This window comes from Phytophthora ramorum (genome assembly GCF_020800215.1).
Source record: "Phytophthora ramorum isolate Pr-102 chromosome Unknown Phyram_PR-102_s0003, whole genome shotgun sequence".
Taxonomy (NCBI): domain Eukaryota; phylum Oomycota; class Peronosporomycetes; order Peronosporales; family Peronosporaceae; genus Phytophthora; species Phytophthora ramorum.
Window position 1 is genome coordinate 4515104 of NW_027150649.1, and position 19265 is coordinate 4534368.

General features: G+C 55.9%; 6 protein-coding genes across 6 annotated transcripts; 3 read left to right on the top strand and 3 right to left on the bottom strand.

Annotated features, from left to right (window-relative positions):
• Positions 1 to 5404: 5404 nt before the first annotated feature.
• KRP23_4450 (uncharacterized protein) lies at positions 5405 to 6886 on the top strand (the record flags this gene model as incomplete). The annotated part of the gene is made up of 2 exons (XM_067889408.1): positions 5405 to 5699; positions 6675 to 6886. 2 exons carry the CDS (start codon positions 5405 to 5407, stop codon positions 6884 to 6886), a joined length of 507 nt encoding a protein of 168 aa, XP_067748571.1.
• Positions 6887 to 10711: 3825 nt separating this feature from the next.
• Positions 10712 to 11059, top strand: KRP23_4451 (uncharacterized protein; the record flags this gene model as incomplete). The annotated part of the gene is made up of 1 exon (XM_067889409.1): positions 10712 to 11059. The coding sequence occupies one exon, from the start codon at positions 10712 to 10714 to the stop codon at positions 11057 to 11059; it is 348 nt and encodes a 115-aa protein (XP_067748572.1).
• A 227-nt stretch (positions 11060 to 11286) lies between these two features.
• KRP23_4452 (uncharacterized protein) lies at positions 11287 to 13077 on the top strand (the record flags this gene model as incomplete). The annotated part of the gene is made up of 2 exons (XM_067889410.1): positions 11287 to 11493; positions 12454 to 13077. 2 exons carry the CDS (start codon positions 11287 to 11289, stop codon positions 13075 to 13077), a joined length of 831 nt encoding a protein of 276 aa, XP_067748573.1.
• Positions 13078 to 13121: 44 nt separating this feature from the next.
• On the bottom strand, positions 13122 to 13595 carry KRP23_4453 (uncharacterized protein; the record flags this gene model as incomplete). Its single annotated transcript, XM_067889412.1, has 1 exon — positions 13122 to 13595. The coding sequence occupies one exon, from the start codon at positions 13593 to 13595 to the stop codon at positions 13122 to 13124; it is 474 nt and encodes a 157-aa protein (XP_067748574.1).
• Positions 13596 to 15701: 2106 nt separating this feature from the next.
• On the bottom strand, positions 15702 to 17537 carry KRP23_4454 (uncharacterized protein; the record flags this gene model as incomplete). Its single annotated transcript, XM_067889413.1, has 2 exons — positions 15702 to 16165; positions 17183 to 17537. The coding sequence occupies 2 exons, from the start codon at positions 17535 to 17537 to the stop codon at positions 15702 to 15704; spliced, it is 819 nt and encodes a 272-aa protein (XP_067748575.1).
• Positions 17538 to 17696: 159 nt separating this feature from the next.
• KRP23_4455 (uncharacterized protein) lies at positions 17697 to 18176 on the bottom strand (the record flags this gene model as incomplete). Its single annotated transcript, XM_067889414.1, has 1 exon — positions 17697 to 18176. One exon carries the CDS (start codon positions 18174 to 18176, stop codon positions 17697 to 17699), a length of 480 nt encoding a protein of 159 aa, XP_067748576.1.
• Positions 18177 to 19265: the final 1089 nt, after the last annotated feature.

Consider the following 19265-nt stretch of genomic DNA (forward strand, 5'->3'; position numbering starts at 1 on the left):
TGGATTTCGAGTCAAGGTGCATGCCATTTACAACAGTTTCTTCGAGCGCGTGCTGTTCCTGGATGCCGACAACGTCCCGGTGCGCGACCCAAGCTTCCTGTTTGATCTGCACGAATTCAAGGCAACGGGTGCGGTGTTCTGGCCGGATTTCTGGCATCCGACGAACTCGATTTTCAATATTCACAGCCAGTCCCTCATCTGGGAGCTGCTGGATATCCCGTTTGCGAACATGTTTGAGCAGGAAAGCGGCCAGCTGCTGGTGGACAGACGGGTGCATGCTGCTAGACTGGAGCTCGTGCGCCATTACGCCTTCCAACGCTCGGACTTCTTTGACCGGATGAAGTTGGTGCACGGAGACAAGGATTTATTTCGCCTTGCGTGGCTCAAACAGCTCTCGCCCTTCTTTATGATCAAGTCGCCGCCCGCTGTGGCAGGAAAGGTGATCAATGGGAGTTTCTGCGGGATGACGATGGTGCAGCATGACACGGAAGGTAACGTGCTCTTTCTTCACCGCAACTCGAACAAGCTAACCGGAGTGGCTCCGTCCCGAACCAGCGCAAATATGGAGGAAGCAGTTCGCCGAGCGAGGGAAAAGTTGGCTAGCAAAAATCCTGACGGCCGCAAAACCCCCAAGTTCAAGGAAGTTCAGGACGAGCTGAAGGTAATAGAAGCCGCGCCGGGGAAGACGCTGGCGCCAGTAGCGCCTGACGGGTATCCTGACCCAGTCATTTGGACCCACCTACTTTCCTTCCGCAACTCGTCTCGGCGCGCGAAGTATGTTGTTGAAACATACAATGCCATCCCAGAGTTTTCGGAGAAGCAAAACTGCTACGGGCGGCGATCGTGGGCAAATGATCCGGATTTTTACGTTCAGCAGTTTGCAAATTTTACTTTTTCAGGATTGGAAACAAAGTTACGGCGCTACGCAATGGAGGCGGCAGATCTTCATCAGCGCAAGTTAGATGAACCGTGAAGATAGAGTTCCGAGTGCTGTATCTAGCGCGCACTACTTTGTGACTAGGAAGTGGCGGATTCACTCGGTACTATGTGACCAATGTGTACATCAATCTACCAGCGGGTACAGTGAATTATGCATGTTATTCTCACATATCAAACTCAAGGCATAACAAAGAAGTAGCGATTAAGCAAATAATAATTTCAAATTGGTTGGTGCTACTACGCAGTGTATGGCGACAAGGATCTCTTTCGCCTCAAGCTCAGATAGTTCAGTGGAGCCCGATGAATAGCCGTTTCGACACACCTGCGTGACAAGATAGTTTTCTCGGACAGATTTAGGTCGAGTGTGCACAATTGAAACCTGAAACTCCTCGATGCATGTTGCATGGCTTTGAGAAACTGCTCTGCTCAATTGCAAACTGTCATGCTGCCATTGAGCAATTCAGCACATTTGTTTTTCAATTTCTCATGACATTCCCGCGCGGTTTCCAGAGATCTCCGTTGTGTTTGCAACGATGGCTGACGCGATTGTTTGTGCTTAGTGCCATGGTGTATGGGTCGTTGCTCTTTACGTTCTGGACCAGTAGACGGGATTATTCTCCAGCTCCTCACACTGTCGTTCGCCACCAAGCGCTGAAGGGAATGTTAAATCGGCAAGGTGATGACGTTGAGGCCATAGCTCTGGTTCAAATGACCACAGACGGAGATGGTGCTACCAGTCCGAAAATGAAGAAAGCATCAACTATCAATTGGAAAGACCTCGCGCTTGAAACGCTTCCCGATGTCGGATCACCGGCCGGCTTGGATGCGTCGGACAGAACCGCAATTTCTGGTATGTTGGACGAGAAAGAAGGTAGCTATACATCAAGGGCTGGTTCCTCTGCTGTTAGTACCGAAGAGAAAGGTCAAATTACCAGCTCACTGCCGAACGGGAGCGTCGTCGCTCCACCAAAACTCGATTATTTGGAGTTGTTGCAAGCAAATTCCGAGGAACATGCTCGATCTGTGAAATTGCTGCCGTCGGGTGAGGCACGAACGCGCACTCTCAAGTGCATCGGCTGGCGAAACACGGCCAATTGCGATCCTGATGGGCCGCGAGAGTCTCAGAGAGATATGCCGTGCTCTGACCTCGTACCAAACAGTGCGTCGGGGTACTGTGAAGTGGAGGATACCAAGTCTGGTGAGCGTTTTCGAGTCATGCGTCGCGCTTGCAATATCCTGCGAAATCGGGTCCCGTTTCGCTGTGCCAATGCCCCCGCCTTCGCTAAATTTCGCGTTCAGGCTGCCGCAGCTATGAAAAATACTTCAACTCGGAAGTACTCACCTGCAGCTTCTGCTATCCAGCCGCGCGATGGCATTGTCATGGTGGTCTATCCGAAACTGGTTCCAAGTGCTTTCGCCACCATTCGAACTCTCCGGGAGGCTTTAGGTTGTTCACTGCCCATTGAGATCTGGTTCCGACCGGACGAGATGGGAGATGCCCTTGAGGCACTCGTTCCTCTCAAGCAATTGGCGAATGATACTTCAATCGGACAGATATCCTTCCATGAGATTATCGACCCCGTTGCAAAGCGCTTTGTCGCCAAGATCCACGCTATCTACCATAGCTCCTTCGATCGCGTGCTGTTCCTCGACGCAGACAATGTTCCTGTGCGCGATCCAAGCTTCCTGTTCGACTCGCCCGAGTTTGTCAAGACCGGAGCGCTCTTCTGGCCTGACTTCTGGCACCCAACCTCCACCATGTTCGGTCTCCACAACAAGTCCTTGCTCTGGGAGCTGCTCGACGTGAACTTTGTCGACATGTTCGAGCAAGAAAGCGGTCAGCTCGTAGTTGACCGTAGAAGGCACGCTGCTCCCCTCGAGCTCGTCCTCTTCTACGCCACTCACGAGCCGAACTTCTTCGTTCACTACAAACTCGCGTGGGGCGACAAGGATCTCTTCCGTTTGGCTTGGCTGAAGCTCAATTCGACATTCCACATGATCGAGACACCGCCCGCCATGGCTGGTATGGTGACTAACACTTCAGCATTTTGTGGGATGACGATGGTGCAACATGACGCAAAGGGGGAAGTGCTTTTCCTCCACCGTAACAAGAACAAACTCACAGGACTAGCGCTCTCGGATCCTGACAGCGTGGCAGGATCTGAACCGGAAAAAGGAGTAGACAACGGAGATCTACAACTCCCCGGCATCGACTCGTACCCGGATCCAGCCATCTGGATGCACTTGCTCTCCTTTAACAGCAGCTTCAGTCGCGAGCACTACGTTGTCCAGCCCTTCACGACATCGTTGGGATTCAACAACAAGCAGAAATGCTTCGGGCGGCGCTCACTGCGTCATAGTCCCCAGTTCAGTATCCAATCGTTCGCCAGTCTCACCTTTGCTGGATTCGAGACGGACTTACGGCACTTTGCCAAAGAAGCACGAGACCTAGCACCATAGGTAACAATAAATACACAAACTTGTCAAATTATGGCTGTCGTCCATGCCTAGTTTTGACTGTGTACCCTTCGACGTGTACCCTGCATGCGAAGGGTGTTTCCACCTTACATCAATCATGACTCGTCGCCATGCAGCAACGGCCGCTTCCGTCCGTTATCTCGGAATACCGCACTTCCTCGCCATGGCTCTCTCCAGCCACCGCAGCGCGCGCTTGCGGGTTCTTCTAGCGAGCATCGCTGGGATTTTCCTCACGACAGCCTACATCAACACGAGACTTGTGGGTAATCCCGCCATCGGCCTCAGCGACAGCTTCGACGCGTTCCGATCCAGGACGTACAATCTCCGAGCTCAAACAGGGAGCAGCGTCGCACTTGCAGCATCTGCGAGCAGCATCACAGTGGCAGGACATCCCGCCTCATCGTTTTACCAACGTGGTGACAATTTTGACGTTCGCGTGGGTCGCGATCGCGGGATCATGGTTTGCATGCACGACGGGGTGCTCGACATGGGTCTGTCGCTCATTCGTGAGCTACGCTGCCTCGGGAACCAAGAACTCGTGCAGGTGTATCACTGTGGAGAAGAAGAGCTGTCGGAGCGATCGAGGAAGCTGCTCTTCAGTCTTGACGACCGACTGGAACTCGTGGACGTGTGCTCTGATCTCTCGTCTCGCGATGTGCTCTCCACGGAGTTGGCATCCAAGTTCCGAAGCTGGTGGATCAAACCGCTTGCGATGTACCACACGGATATCCGCCACGTGATGCTGGTGGATGTAGACGACGTGATCATGAAAGACCCGGCGATTTTGCGCGATCTCGAGGGGTACGTGCGGACTGGCACCACCTTCTTCTACGATCGCGTCGTCCAGAAGAAGAAATTCCTGAACGGAAATGACAACGGCAGGTTTTATTTGCGACGGCTGCTTCGAGAGTTTGACTACAATAGCTTCAATGTGTCCGAGGGCTTTGCAGCTTCAGAGCATGTGCTGAACTCGTTCGCCTACAAGGGTCGGTCATGCCACGAAATGGACTCGTCGATGGTGCTGATTGACAAGGAACGCGCTGGACAGACTGTCATGGACGTTATGCTCTGGTTCATCACGGAAGAACGCTTTCGTTTCCAGTATTCGTGGGGCGATAAGGAGACCTTTTGGCTGGCTTATGAACTGGCGCATGTGCCGTATTTCTTTTCTCCGTGGGGGGTTAGTGTCGTGTCGTCAATGCCGAACGATGACATGAATCGCCACCCGGACTCGCTCTGCGGAAGCATCCTACAATATCTACCTGTTGATGACAACGAAGCTGGCCAGGAGGCTCAGGTACTGTACGTGAATGGCAAGGCGCTGATTGATCCGTACCCCCAGGGAGTCGCGTATATCCGCAAGGCAAAGCAAAACAACTTGTTCAATACCCTTCCGAGTCATATGACACCTCGTCAGCGCAGAAGAGAAGTGAACATGACGATACACGCGTCCGAGAAATTCAACATCGAATGTCTGGTCGGGATGGGCTCAACTCCACTGCCGGATTCGTTTTCCCACCAACTCTTACGTCGCCGACTACATTTTCTGGGCGTCGCTATGGGTGTTATTGGTTCACTGCAGCACTGTGAGACGTACGATCAAGAAACAGTTCTCAGCTCTCGATAAAGGCATTCAGCATGAATAAATGCATTCCTCTCAATATCATGTTAGCATACCGAGTCAGCCTCCTCCTTAGATGCTAGGTCAGCAAACTTTGCACGAAGAAGTTGTGATTCCTGACCAGGCCGTCGTGCTTGTGGACACTTGCGAAGGAACACACACAAAACCTGGTCAGCTACTTGAGCCTTGGCCAAACATGGCAGCACCACATGGCATTGCCAACCACTTCGGCTCACCACCAGGTCCCATTTCCATGTGGGTGTTCTCCCCATTGGTGGGCCCCCACATGGTGAGTCACCATCCTCGGACTCCTAGCGAGGAATAATCCGCTCGTAATCCCGCTCTCACTTCTACAAGCACGTCGGCATGGATCAAGCAAGTTCCGAGACGCACAAGGCACCAAGCCCCGAGACCCCTCCCATGAAGTTCTCCTTCCGCACCGAGGTGCGCGTGCCGCTGCTGTTTCTAGTGACTGTGGGGTGCATCCTCGCCACCTCAATCTACGTCAACACCAGACTCGCCAGTAGCGCCGTCATCGGCCGCAGCAACAGCTTGGGAGCTTCAGGCTACAACAACGCGCAGCTCGACTGGAAGATGGACACTGCCGCCTTTGAAAACACTGCCGCGATGCCCGCCCACCCGACGTCTCCGTACTACAGGCGTCCAAACACTTTTGACAGGAGCGTGAGCCGAGAGCGCGGCGTTATGGTCTGCATACACGACGCGATGCTGAACATGGGTCTGTCGCTCCTCCGAGAGCTGCGATGTCTGGGAAACCACGAGCTCATTCAAGTGTATCACTGTGGCGAGCAAGAGCTGTCCGCCCAATCCGTGGAGCTACTCTTTAGTCTCGACAACCGTCTGGAACTCGTGGATGTGTGCTCCGACCTATCGTCTCGGGGCGTCATTTCTGCGGACATGGCATCCAAGTTCCGGAGTTGGTGGATCAAACCACTTGCAATGTACCACACCGACGTGCGTCATGTGATGCTGCTGGATGTGGACGATGTCGTTATGAAGAACCCCGCAGTGTTGCGCGAGCTCGAGGGATACTCCACGACGGGCACCACCTTCTTCTACGATCGAGTGATCACCGGTATGAAGTTCCTGACTGGCAACGATACGGGGAAAATATACGTTCACAAGCTACTGCACGGATTCGACTACGCGAGGTTCAACGTGTCGAAGGCTTTCGCGCCGTCACAGCACATGTTCAGCACGTTTGCCTTCAAGGGTAAGTCCATTCACGAGATGGATTCCTCGATGGTGCTAATTGACAAGCAGCGCGCAGGAAAGACCGTCATGGACATCATGTTTTGGTTCATTACGGAGGAGCGGTTCCGCTTCACGTATTCGTGGGGCGACAAGGAAACTTTCTGGCTAGCGTTTGAGCTGGCGCATGTGCCGTATTTCTTTTCGCCGTGGGGTGTCAGTGTCGTGTCTTCGATGCCAAATGAAGACTTGAAGAGCCACCCGGACACGCTCTGTGGGAGTATTCTCCAGTACCTGCCTGTCAAAGACAGCGGTAACGAGACGGCAGAAGTTTTGTACACGAACGGCAAGGCGCTGATTGACCCGTACCCGCAAGGCATCGGGTTCATTCGTAAGGCCAAGCAGAACAACTTATTCAACACAGTTCCGACGCACATGACGCCTCGTCAACAACGTCGGGCGGTGGACATGACGGCGCACCAGGGCGAGAAGTTCAACACTGAATGCCTTGTCGGTATGGGCGCTACTCCCTTGCCTGACTACTTCTCTCAAAATCTGCTGCGTCGCCGACTTCACTTTCTGGGTATCGCCATGGGTGTGCTTGGTTCGGTCCAGAATTGCGAGACCTACGAGTAAACTGCAATAGTAATTTTGGACAAATACGCACATTAATTAACTTACGATGCTTAACTTCTTTTGTTGTTGGATGTGCGCTGCTTCTCGTGCAAAGTGGCGCAGATACGTCTCGAGTCCAGAGAAACTATACTCCCCAAACTCACGCGCATAAAAGTTTGGGTTTTCATGCAACGCGCGTCCGCCGAAACATCGCTGCATACCCGTAAACTTGTTCATCGTCGCATGCTTCTGGATAATATACTCGGAACGAGGTGCTCCCTTGCGGAAAGACACCAAGTGAGTCCAAATTGCTGGATCTGGGTACTCGTTGTCGTCCACGGTATCGAATATTGTGCCACCGCGTGCGTTTGCAAGCGCCTTTTTCAGGCGAGGATCGAAATTGTGGACCTTGGACTCTCCTGTCAGCTTGAGCTGGTTACGATGCAAGAAGATGACGTCTCCGTTGGGGTCATGCTGCCCCATGGTCATTCCGCAAAAGGATGTCCCGACCATCTCGCCAGCTACAGCAGGAAGCGTTGCGATCATGTGGAACCGCGCACCAAGCTTCAGCCATGCGAAGCGGAAAAGGTCCTTATCGCCCCATGCAAGCTTTAGCTGGTAGAAATAGTTGGGCATGTGAAACGCGTAGAATGTCACGAGCGAGAGCGGAGCTGCGTGTCGTTTTCGGTCGATGAGTAGCTGGCCGCTTTCCTGTTCGAACATGTCGACGAACGGTGTGTCGAGTAGCTGCCAGACGAGAGACGTCTGGTTGATGGCGAAGATAGTCTGCTGAGGGTGCCAGTAGTCGGGCCAAAAGAGAGCGCCCGTATCTACGAACTCTCGCGTCTTGAACAGGTAGCTGGGATCTCTCACGGGAACGTTGTCGGCGTCCAAGAAGAGCACTTGGTCAAACTTGCTGTTGTAGATGGCGTACACTTTGGCATTGAAAAGAACTGCGTGAGAGTGGCGTATCGCCTGGAACGTCATCTCTCCGGCGGACTTGTTTCGGGCCAGATCCTTCAGTGGGTCGAGAGCGCCAGGCTCCTTGTCCATTTCATCGGGTCGTAGCCAAATCTCGATTGGTAGTCGACAACCTTGCACCTCTCGAAGTGCGCGAACTGTAGCATAGGCACTAGCCACCAGTTTGGGGTACACAACCATGGCGATTCCTTGCGAAAGACTGCGATCGCTGTTGTCCGTGTTGGGCAGCGCGTAACCCGGAGCAAGAGCCTTTTCCACAACAAGCTGCGCTTTTGCTCGGAAGTTCGCGAAGCCTGGGGCATCGACGCATCGAAAGACCGTCTTCTTGTACCCCTTGTGGCAAGTGCGCTTCATGACCATGAATCTCTCGTGAGAATCCACGTCTTCCACCTCACAGTAGCCGGCTGTGCCGTCTGGTATTGTGCTGTTGCAGTCTTGGTCATTTTGGGGCTGGCGGTCTCCATTCGGGCTGCATTCGGCCGTAGCTCTCCACCCGAGACACTTTAAACGCCGTGTACGCGAGGAATTCGAGGGTAAATCCACAACGTTGTGAGGGTTGCCACTGACTGCTGACATGGTCGTGGAAGTCGGTTCTCGTCCCTTTTGTCGGAGCAGCTTGTCCGGGTTACTGTTGTTTGTCACCTCTGCCATTGTTGTTTGCAGTGAATGCTCCCTGTGCTGGAATATACGTCCACTGAAGCTGTCCTGCTCCACGTCCGAGTTTCGCAACGTCCACGTGACTATTAGTCCAGCATAGAGCAGGCTGCTGAGCAACAGCACGCCCAGCAGGACGTTCCTCCAGCGTAGCACCCTCGGCGTATTTGACTCGCGACGTGACCTCATCGCAGTGTGCCTTTGAGTGAGGATGATGTTTCAGCTATGGCCGTGAGTGGCGTGTGACCCAAATGTTTTGCGATTGCCTCAAAGCCTGCGCTAGGATAAATTGAGGAGATTGGGTGAGTTGCAGCGAGAGTCCACCCAAACAACCGAGGAGCATGGCCTTCCGCGCATGACATGGAGTCGATCCGTACGCCGCGTACGGTAGTGCACATGCAGTCGGCGTCGTGTTCAACGTGTTCGCATGCGCGTGTTGAATGGGCAAAAGCTACTGTATTTCAATGAAAGGTCTCGATGTGTCCCCAGCAGGTTCCTGTCCCATCCAACGCAGCAAGCGACGGACAGGAAGCGCGGACAGCTCTTTTGCAGCGTGGCATGGAATTCGTGCGCTCGTTTCCGTACACAGGCGGACTCGCCAACACATTGTTTAGAAAACAGTAGCCGCAGTGCGCGTACTGCCAGATCTATGTAGGTCTGCAAAGGCAAACGCAAAGTGCTGTTCGAAGGACACAAATGATCATGCATGAGCCATTCCGGATAAAAAGGATTAGACGAGCTGAAGCTGAAAGTGCCATAGGTGAGGCCGAGCGTGTGATAACGGCATTGAGGCGATATGAGCCGGGGAGAATTCCTAACGCAAACGATTTTAACGTTATCCGTTCCAGCACCCTCCGTCCACAAACAATAGCGCGCTCAACAGGATTGTGCGGCACAACTTGTGCCATCGATATACAGCGCTCCACTGCAATATTAGCCGCGACCATCGCTTGGGCTAGACCGCCAAGCGAAATGGCGACACGAAGGCGCCTACAATCCAGCATCTGCAGCATGATCTTCCTCGTATCATCAATACTCGCCTTGCCCATTGCCAACGCAAGCGTGGAAATTGACGACCTACTGCTAGACAACACCACCACACTATCAAGTGACCCGGGGCCGTTGCCGTCTGCGGAAACGGCACATCGACGTCTCCGGTGCGTTGGCTGGCGTGCTACGCACAGCTGCACCCCGACCGGCGCACGACAACCTCAAAGTGACAAGACCTGCAGCGAGGTCATCACTGGAGGCAGCTCCGGTTATTGTGAAGTCGAAGATCTGGACTCCGGGGAGCACTTCCAAGTCATGCGCGCGCACTGCACTGGGTTACGCCATGATGTTTTTTTTCGCTGTTTGGAATCCCCATATTTTGCCGAGTTTCGAGCAGACACCAATGCAGTTATTAAGAAGGCTCCTGTTCCTGGCTTCTCCCTGCCCCATGTTGGTGACAGCGAACGAACCCCGCGCGACGGCATCGTCATGGTAGTCTACCCGAAGCTACTCGCGAGTGCGTACGCAACCACCCGCGTCCTCCGCGAAGTCTTGAGCTGCCGCCTGCCGATTGAAATCTGGTTTCATGTCGACGAGATCGGAGAGAACTATGCGCTGCTGGCCCCTCTACAGCAGCTAGCTATCGTCGTGGGCGATGTCTCGTTTCACCCCATGTACAACCCGCGCGCGAAGAGCTTCCTCTCCAAAGTGTTCGCCATCTACAACAGCCACTTCGACCGGGTGTTGTTTCTGGATGCAGACAATGTACCAGTGCGCGACCCAGCTTTCCTGTTTGAGTCGTCCCAGTTTGAGACAGATGGAGCTGTGTTCTGGCCAGACTTCTGGCATCCTCGGCGCACCCTGTTCAACCTACACGCTCGATCAATGCTCTGGGAGCTGGTGGATACCCCTTACGTGGACATGTTCGAGCAGGAGAGCGGCCAGTTGCTAGTGGACCGCTCTCGACACGCTGCACCGCTCGAGCTGGTCTACTTCTACGCGTTTCATGCGCCGAACTTCTTTGCAAAGCTGGAGGTTGTCTACGGCGACAAGGATCTGTTCCGGTTAGCATGGATGAAGCTCGGGGCTCCGTTCCACATGATCGAGACTGTGCCTGCGATGGCGGGGCGAGCCATCAACGGGTCCTTCTGCGGGATGACGATGGTGCAACATGACGCAGACGGTGAAGTGCTTTTCCTGCATCGGAACCAGCACAAACTCATGGACAAGCCTGACGAGCGGCTGGAGAAGGCAGAGAAGGACCAAATGACCGTGGGTAGCATGGTCATTCCGCCGCCAGAGGAGGAGGAAGCCCCGCAGTCGGAGGGATACCCGGACCCGATCATCTGGACGCACGTGATGTCGTTCCTCAAGAATGCCAGTACAACACTGTACTGGATCGACACCTATCGAGCTGCACCGCAGTTTCCACCTTGGCAGCCGTGCTACGGACGTCGATTCGTCGACAAGCTCCAGTTCTTCGAGTTGCAAGAGGTCGCGGACCAGAGTTTCGCTGGGATCGAGTCGGATCTGCGCTACTACGCGTTGGAGGCGAGAAAGTGGCAGTAGGACTCAGCATGACAGCAACTAATTTATCTACGCAGCTACGTGCAACACTGTCATTTGTTCATGGCATTCATGCCGCCTTCACCTGCTGAGAGCACTGCCCCAGTATACATTGTGTATACACATTGTACGCACACGTATACGTCGTCTGCTTGTCAGAGTGTGACTCGATTGTACCGGCACGAGCTCAGCTCTTCCGTGCACTCGACTATCCGCAACACGTCGACGCAATGCCGGACTCGGCCATCTCGTTGCCGTCCACGCCGCCCAAATGCCGCCCAGGGTTACTGCGTCTCATGCTCGTGGGCAGCATCCTCTACTCGCTGTTGGTGCTGCTGTGGGTCGCGACCAGCGTGCACGAAAGCTCGCCCGAAAGCCTCCCAATGTCCATCGTCCACCTCTTCACCCACCACCAGCACGTTGCAACGCCCGAGGAGGTGCAGGCGGAGGCCCACGCACGGACCGTCAAGAACCTGCCGAGTGGGGAGACCGAGGAGCGTCAGTTCCGATGCATTGGCTGGCGAGCGACGACCGACTGCAGTCCGGACGGAGCGCGCGACTTGGCCAACGACAAACCGTGCAACCGACGCGTGGAGGACGGCGTGGCGGGCTACTGCGAGGTCCAAGATGTTGCAACGGGCGACAGGTTTCGCGTCATGCGACGCACCTGCAGCACCGGCAAAAAGGGAGCCAAGTTCTTCTGCGCGGACGCCCCGGATTTCGCCAATTTCCACGTCAAAGGGCGTCGTGCAGTGGAGCGGGCGATTGCACCTACGTTTGCTCTGCCTAATGTCAAGACTAGCGAGGAGCCGAGAGCGGGGATCGTTATGGTGGTGTACCCGAATCTGTTGGCGAGTGCATTCGCCTCGATCCGGACGTTGAGAGAAGTGCTGAATTGTCGACTTCCGATTGAGATTTGGTACCGCTCGGATGAGCTACGTAGAGTACCGGGGGCACTGGAGCCACTGCAGGAACTGGCGAAGAAGGAGGTGGCGGGTGCGATCACGTTTCGAGAGATTAGGGACCGACGAGCGCTGCGGTTTGCAGCGAAAGTGCATGCGGTGTACAACAGCAACTTTGACCACGTCTTGTTCCTGGACGCAGACAACGTCCCCGTGCGTGACCCGGCCTTCTTGTTTCAGTCTGAGGGGTTTGTGCGGACTGGGGCGGTGTTCTGGCCGGACTTCTGGCACCCGCAACACACGATTTTCCACATCATGGGCGACTCGCTGCTGTGGCAACTGCTTGACATGGACTATGTCAACATGTTTGAGCAAGAAAGCGGTCAATTGCTGATCGACCGACGCCGGCATGCAGCTACGATGGAGCTGGTTAACTTCTACACGTTTCACAGTCCGAACCACTTCGACAAACTCATGCTGGTGTACGGCGACAAGGACCTGTTCCGCTACGCGTGGATCAAGCTGGACGTGCCCTTTTCCATGATTCAGACGCCGCCTGCGGTGGCCGGGAAGGTCGTGAACGACTCTTTCTGCGGCATGACGATGGTCCAGCACGATGCCAACGGGGACGTGCTCTTCCTTCACCGCAATTCCAACAAGTTGACTGGACAACTCAAGCGCGAAGACATTAACTATGCCGCTGAAGCTCGGAAGCAGGCTCGGTTGAAGCTGCTCCATCGAGGACTCCCTCCCGTACTCACCGACGCAGCAGTTCAAGCCGAGCTTGACCTTTTAATGCGGACGCCTCCACCTACGCTGGAGCCTCCTGAACCGGACAACCTACCGGATCCCGCCATGTGGACGCACTTGTGGTCTTTCCGCAACAGCTCGCAGCGAATTGACTATCGGATCCGGTCGTACAAGGCTGAACCGGACTTCCCCAAGTGGCAGCGGTGCTACGGCCAACGCTACCTCAGTGACAACGACCACTTCTACGCCCAGAAAATTGCAGACACGAGTTTCTCCGGACTGGAGACGCACCTGCGGCGCTTTGCGATGGAAGGCGCGCAACTGCTAGAACAACGCCAAGCTTCCACGAAGCACAGGAAGCTACGATAGAGTGTGCAAACGCGAATGTAAGCATACTAAATTATCCTGAATATCTATAGTGAACCGTGTTCGGCAGCAAGTTCATCCCTCGTGGTGTTACTCGGGTGAGCTCCTACCCAAGCGATGGCCTGCGCGTGTCGAAGGCGTGCGGCCTCCATGGCAAACCGACGAATGTCCGTCTCAATCCCGGAAAAGCTCAGATTCGCAAACTCCTGCAGCTCAAACAGTCTCTGGTTCTCGACGTATCGACGCCCGTAGCACGGCTGCCACTGCGGGAACTCAGGTGCAGCGCGATACGCATCGATCGTGTACATCTTGTGACTCGCATCCTTGCGGAACGACAGCAAATGCGTCCAAATGACAGGATCGGGGAATCCGTCGGGCTGCGGAGCGCCTAGTGCCTCCTCTGGTGGGACCGCCGTATTCTTCAACGCAGCCGTCTCCAGCTTTGCATCGCGTTCGCCTGTGAGTTTGTGCTGGTTCCGATGCAGGAAAAGCACTTCACCGTCTGCGTCATGCTGCACCATCGTCATCCCGCAGAAGGACCCGTTGATGGCTCGCCCCGCCATCGCAGGCACAGTCTCAATCATGTGGAACGGAGCCTCGAGCTTCATCCATGCTAACCGGAACAGATCCTTGTCGCCGTAGACAACCTCCAGCTTTGCAAAGAAGTTCGGCGCATGAAACGCGTAGAAGTAGACCAGCTCGAGCGGTGCAGCGTGTCGAGAGCGGTCCACTAGCAACTGGCCGCTCTCCTGCTCGAACATGTCCACGTAAGGGGTATCCACCAGCTCCCAGAGCATTGATCGAGCGTGTAGGTTGAACAGGGTGCGCCGAGGATGCCAGAAGTCTGGCCAGAACACAGCTCCATCTGTCTCAAACTGGGACGACTCAAACAGGAAAGCTGGGTCGCGGACTGGTACATTGTCTGCGTCCAGAAACAACACCCGGTCGAAGTGGCTGTTGTAGATGGCGAACACTTTGGAGAGGAAGCTCTTCGCGCGCGGGTTGTACATGGGGTGAAACGAGACATCGCCCACGACGATAGCTAGCTGCTGTAGTGGCGCAAGCGAAGCGTAGTCATCTCCGATCTCGTCGACGTGGAACCAGATTTCAATCGGCAGGCGGCAGCTCAAGACTTCGCGGAGGGCTCGGATGGTTGCGTACGCACTCGCGAGTAGCTTCGGGTAGACTACCATGACGATCCCGTCCTGCGGGGCGTCGCCTCTGTCAGCTACGTGCGGCAACGAAAACCCAGGAGCGAGAGCCTTCTGGACTGCTGCATGGCCTTCCACGCGATAATTGGCGAAAGCTGGAGCGTCCGAACAGCGAAACCTGATGTTCCCCTTCAAGCTGTTGCAGTGACGACGCATAACCTGGAAGCGCTCGCCCGTGTCGATGTCTTCGACCTCGCAATATCCGGACATTCCGCTGGAGATAACATTCGAGCAGTTCTTGTCGTTCTGGGGTTCGCGGGGACCATTGGGTCTGCACTTGCCAGTGGCACGCCAGGCGACGCACTGAAAGCGACGAGCTGTCACTCCCCCCGATGGCAGCGGCTTCGTTGGAATCGCTGACTCTGCTTGCGCCGCGGAGGCCTTGAGGCTGTCGACTGTCTTGTCCGAGTTGGCAGAGGCCCAGACAACCAGCACCGACACGTAGACCAAGGCGCCCAGGATAAGCAAAGCTCGCGGCCACCGATGCACGCACTTTACCGCCCGTGCAGACAGCGCGCGGATGGGGCTCATAGGAGCGTCAATCAGAGGCTCCGTTTCGAGCGTTTGCCACTGCGGTTGACTGTGGGGTTGAGCCATCGAAATGGTGCTCGAGCCTCGAAATTCTCAAGTGACCTCCGGGCACGCGACCGCTTGGGACCACCCAGGACGAGCCCTCGCTATGCGTCTTCCGTGTGGATTTTCTTCCATCAGGGACGCCATTCTGGCGAGGCTTTCAGGCTGAAAGCCTCGACCGATGTCCACGTTAGCAACAGCATCCGCGACAAGCAGTGCAGAGTCTGAACCACGTTGCAGTCGTGAGTATACCTGAGATTGTACCTACAACATAAACAGGAAGGACAGCAGTGTCTTGGGCACAACTTCGGCCAACGGTTGCGGTACATGTACATGCCATACGATGTATGTACCATGGTACATGTATCACTCCGCCTGGAGTTACCACGGCTGTGCCCGGCTCAGCAGCATTTTCATCCCTCGCCTCACAGTCTTGTGCCTGCCTCCCGTCCTGCAATGCCAACTTGACGCTCTGCAGCCCCGCACCGTTCGTCGTCAACCGTAGGCGGTGATGATGAGACGGCCGGCGACGTACCTGGTAAACGCTGCAACCATCCCACAATCGTAGATCATGTGCTGTGCAAAGAGTGCCGGACAGAAAAATCCGATCAGGTCGAGAGGGTGTGTGCAACTTGATCAACACATGCAACGCCTTATTCAGGGTATGCGCTGGCCGTTGGTGAGCCAGTGTCATACACCACAGCAGTGGCGTGGCCGAAGTGAACTTTGCACGACCAATTGCGGTGTGTTTGTCTGCAGACGCCGAGTAATATCCAACTCGGGCGCCTCAATCCACGAAACGGGTTGGACAGCATATAAAATAGTGTACGGACTCTTGTGTTGTTAATACCCGTGGCGGAGGTGCGCTGCTTCCATGGCAAACCGTCGAACATGCGTCTCCAGGCCCGAAAAGCGCAGCTCGGCGACGCTCTGCATGTCAAACAACTTGCTTGTGGCGAATTCTCGCTCCCCGTAGCACCTCTGCGTCTCTGGGAAATCGGGTGCTGCCTTGTACGACTTGACCTTGTACTGGGCAGGAGGCGCGTCTTTGCGGAACGACAGCATGTGCGTCCAAACAGCTTGGTCGGCGATCCCGTCCGGCTCGGGAGGTTCGAGTGGCGGCGGCATCGTCTTCTTCAGCATCTTCAGTTCTTCTACCACTTCCTCCTCGCTTGGGACCCTGTAAATGCCCTGCTTGATCCACCTCGACCGGATACGCCTCCTTGCTTGGATGTGGTAGTTCACTGGCTTATACAGAACCTCACCCGTGAGCTTCTTGGCGTTGCGGTGCAGGAACAGAACCTCGCCTTGAGCATCGTGCTGCACCATCGTCATCCCACAGAACGAGGTGCCGTTCACTTTACCAGCGACAGCGGGCGGCGTCTGGACCATGAAGAACGGCACGTCCAGCTTGATCCAGGCAAAGCGAAAGAGGTCCTTGTCGCCCCACAGCAGTTTGAGTTGCTCAATCGGATTCGGCTGGTGGAAAGTGAAGAAACGCACGAGCTCCAGCGGCGCGGCATGTCGTCTCCGGTCAATGAGTAGCTGGCCGCTCTCCTGCTCGAACATGTCGACGTACGGGATGCTGAGAAGCTCCCACAGGAGCGAGTCTCCATGGAGGTGGAAGATCGTGTAGTGCGGATGCCAATAGTCTGGCCAGAAGACGGCGCCCGTCCTCTCGAACTCAGCAGACTTGAACAGGTACGCCGGGTCTCGCACCGGGACGTTGTCGGCGTCCAGGAAGAGGATCCGATCGAAGCCGCTGTTATACAGCGCGAACACCTTGGCTCCAAAGCTAACAGCCCGTGAATCGTTGATCTCACGGAAGATTATGGCGCGGAGAGTATCGTTTCCCGCAAGTTGTTGGAGAGGAAGCAGCGACCTCGGGACTCTATCGATCTCGTCCTGCCGGAACCAAATCTCGATGGGTAGCCGACAGCCCAATACATCGCGCAAGGTGCGAATGGTGGCATACGCGCTCGCGACCATCTTGGGGTACACCACCATGACAATTCCATCTCGACCGTGCTCCTTCCCTGCTACGTTGGGCAGCGCGAAGCCCGGTTCCAGCGCGGCCTTCACAGCGTCGAGGGCTTCAATATGGTAGTTGACGAACTGTTGGGCATCCGAGCACCGGAAAACCTGCGACTTCTTGTTGCTTGCGCACGTTCTTCTCATGACACGAAACAATTCGCCCGAGTGCACATCTTGCACCTCGCAGTATCCAGAGCTGCCAACCTCAACTGCTTGATCACAAGGCAGATCTTTGGCCAGGTCACGCGGCCCGTCAGGCTTGCAGTCGCTCGTCGCTCGCCACCCGATACACGTGAGATTCCTCCACTGCAGCTCCCCACTCGGCAGATCTGGGACGGAGCGTGCATGTTCCTCAGCCTCCAGCTCTTGCGGCGACGGCGTGCGCTGTATCTCTTCCACCGTATCCTTCACCTGCTGAAGAGCGTTCGCCATCGGACGATGAACGCGCTCCAAGACCGCAGCGAAGTCCATCGACGGCGACTCCCCCCGACTCCCAGACAAGTGGACGTTGCGAGCTGACCAGCACAGCACCAGCACCGCGTACAACACACTGCCGAGCAGCAGCGTCCGCAGGAAGCGAGGCCCCCACCGCCTCGAACAGCGTGCAGCCTCCATGGACGTGTGGTCAGCTTTCGCCGGCTGCATGCGAGCAAGACGGCAACTGGATCGCCCGTGCTCACTGTAGACACGAAAGTGGCCACGACGCGACGGACGTCCGGCCTTGTGCCACGCCCGTGCGGTCTCTATACCGACTTTCCCAGCTGAATATGGGACGTCGACCCGTCCGGCTTTGCAGGATCCTAATCATCCTCCGTGGTCATCCGGTGTCTCTTCGCCCTGCAGTCGGAACGGCTTGCGCTGCAGCTGTTGCGCCTCGGCGATCGCGTCCACTTTCGCCTGGTGGAGCTGGCCTGCCTCCATGGCGAACCGGCGGAGGTGCGTCTCCAGTCCCGAGAAGCTCAGGACTGCAAACTCCTGCGCGTAAAAGTTGTCGTTTTCGCCCAAGCGGCGCTGGCCGTAGCAGACCTGGTCCTTGGAGAACTCGGGCTCGGCGTGGTAGGTCTCGATTTGGTACTTGGAGCGAGGAGAGGAGCTGCGGAACGAGAGCAAGTGCGTCCAGATTGCAGCGTCGGGGAGGCCATCGGGCCCGTTGTCAACGGGGGCCTCGTTCTCGCGAATGGCCTTCAGCTTTTGGTCGGCTGGGTTGCGACTTCGACCTCCTGTCAGTTTGTGCGAGTTGCGGTGAAGGAACAGGACGTGGCCGTCACCATCGTGCTGCACCATGGTCATGCCGCAAAATGACGAGCCATTCACCTTCCCAGCTACGGCCGGAGGGCTCTGGATCATGTGGAATGGGACCTCCAGCTTCAGCCACGCCAACCGGAACAAATCCTTGTCTCCCCACACGAGCTTGAGCTGCGCAAACGGATTCGGTCGGTGGAAGGCGAAGAAGCGCACGAGCTCAATAGGAGCAGCATGCCGCCGTCTGTCGATGAGTAGCTGGCCGCTCTCCTGCTCGAACATGTCGACGAACGGCATGTCGAGCAGTTCCCACAACAGCGAGTCTTCGCCGAGGTAGAACAGAGTGTGCTGCGGGTGCCAGAAGTCCGGCCAAAAGACAGCACCAGTAGTCACGAACTCGGGCGTCTGGAACAGGAAGGTGGGGTCTCGCACTGGCACGTTGTCCGAGTCTAGGAACAGCACGCGAGCGAAAGCACTGTTGTAAACAGCGAACACTTTGGTCGCGAACTCGACAGCCAGCGGATCGTCGATCTCGCGAAACGAGATGCCACCGATAGAATCATTCGCTGCTATCTGGTGGAGGGGGTCGATGGACGCTGTCACCTTGCGCATCTCGTCGGGGCGGAACCAGATCTCGATCGGGAGTCGACATCGCAGCACCTCTCTCAACACGCGAATAGTGGCGTAGGCACTCGGCACCATCTTCGGATACACCACCATGACGATGCCATCCTTCGGCACGTGGTCGCTACTCCCGGCGTTCGGCAGCGCGAACCCAGGATCGAGTGCTCGTTGCGCTGCCTCACGTGCCAAAGCGTGAAAGTTGGCGAACCTCGGGGCCTCTAGACACCTGAAGAGCGCCGCCTTGCCCACCACATCTGCACACGTCCGCCGTGCGACGCGAAACAGCTCTCCGCTGTCTTCGTCCTGCAATTCGCAGTAGCCGGACTGGCCGTGGGGGATAGTTTTCGTGCACGGTCGGTCGAGCGCAGGCAGTCGAGGACCACTCGGTCTGCACCCCCCCGTCGCTCTCCAGCCAATACACTTGAAGTGCCGTTCCATCGTCTCTCCAGACGGGAGCAATCCCACTTGGAACGCATGGTTGTCCGCTTGTTGCTGCTCTGCGGTTCG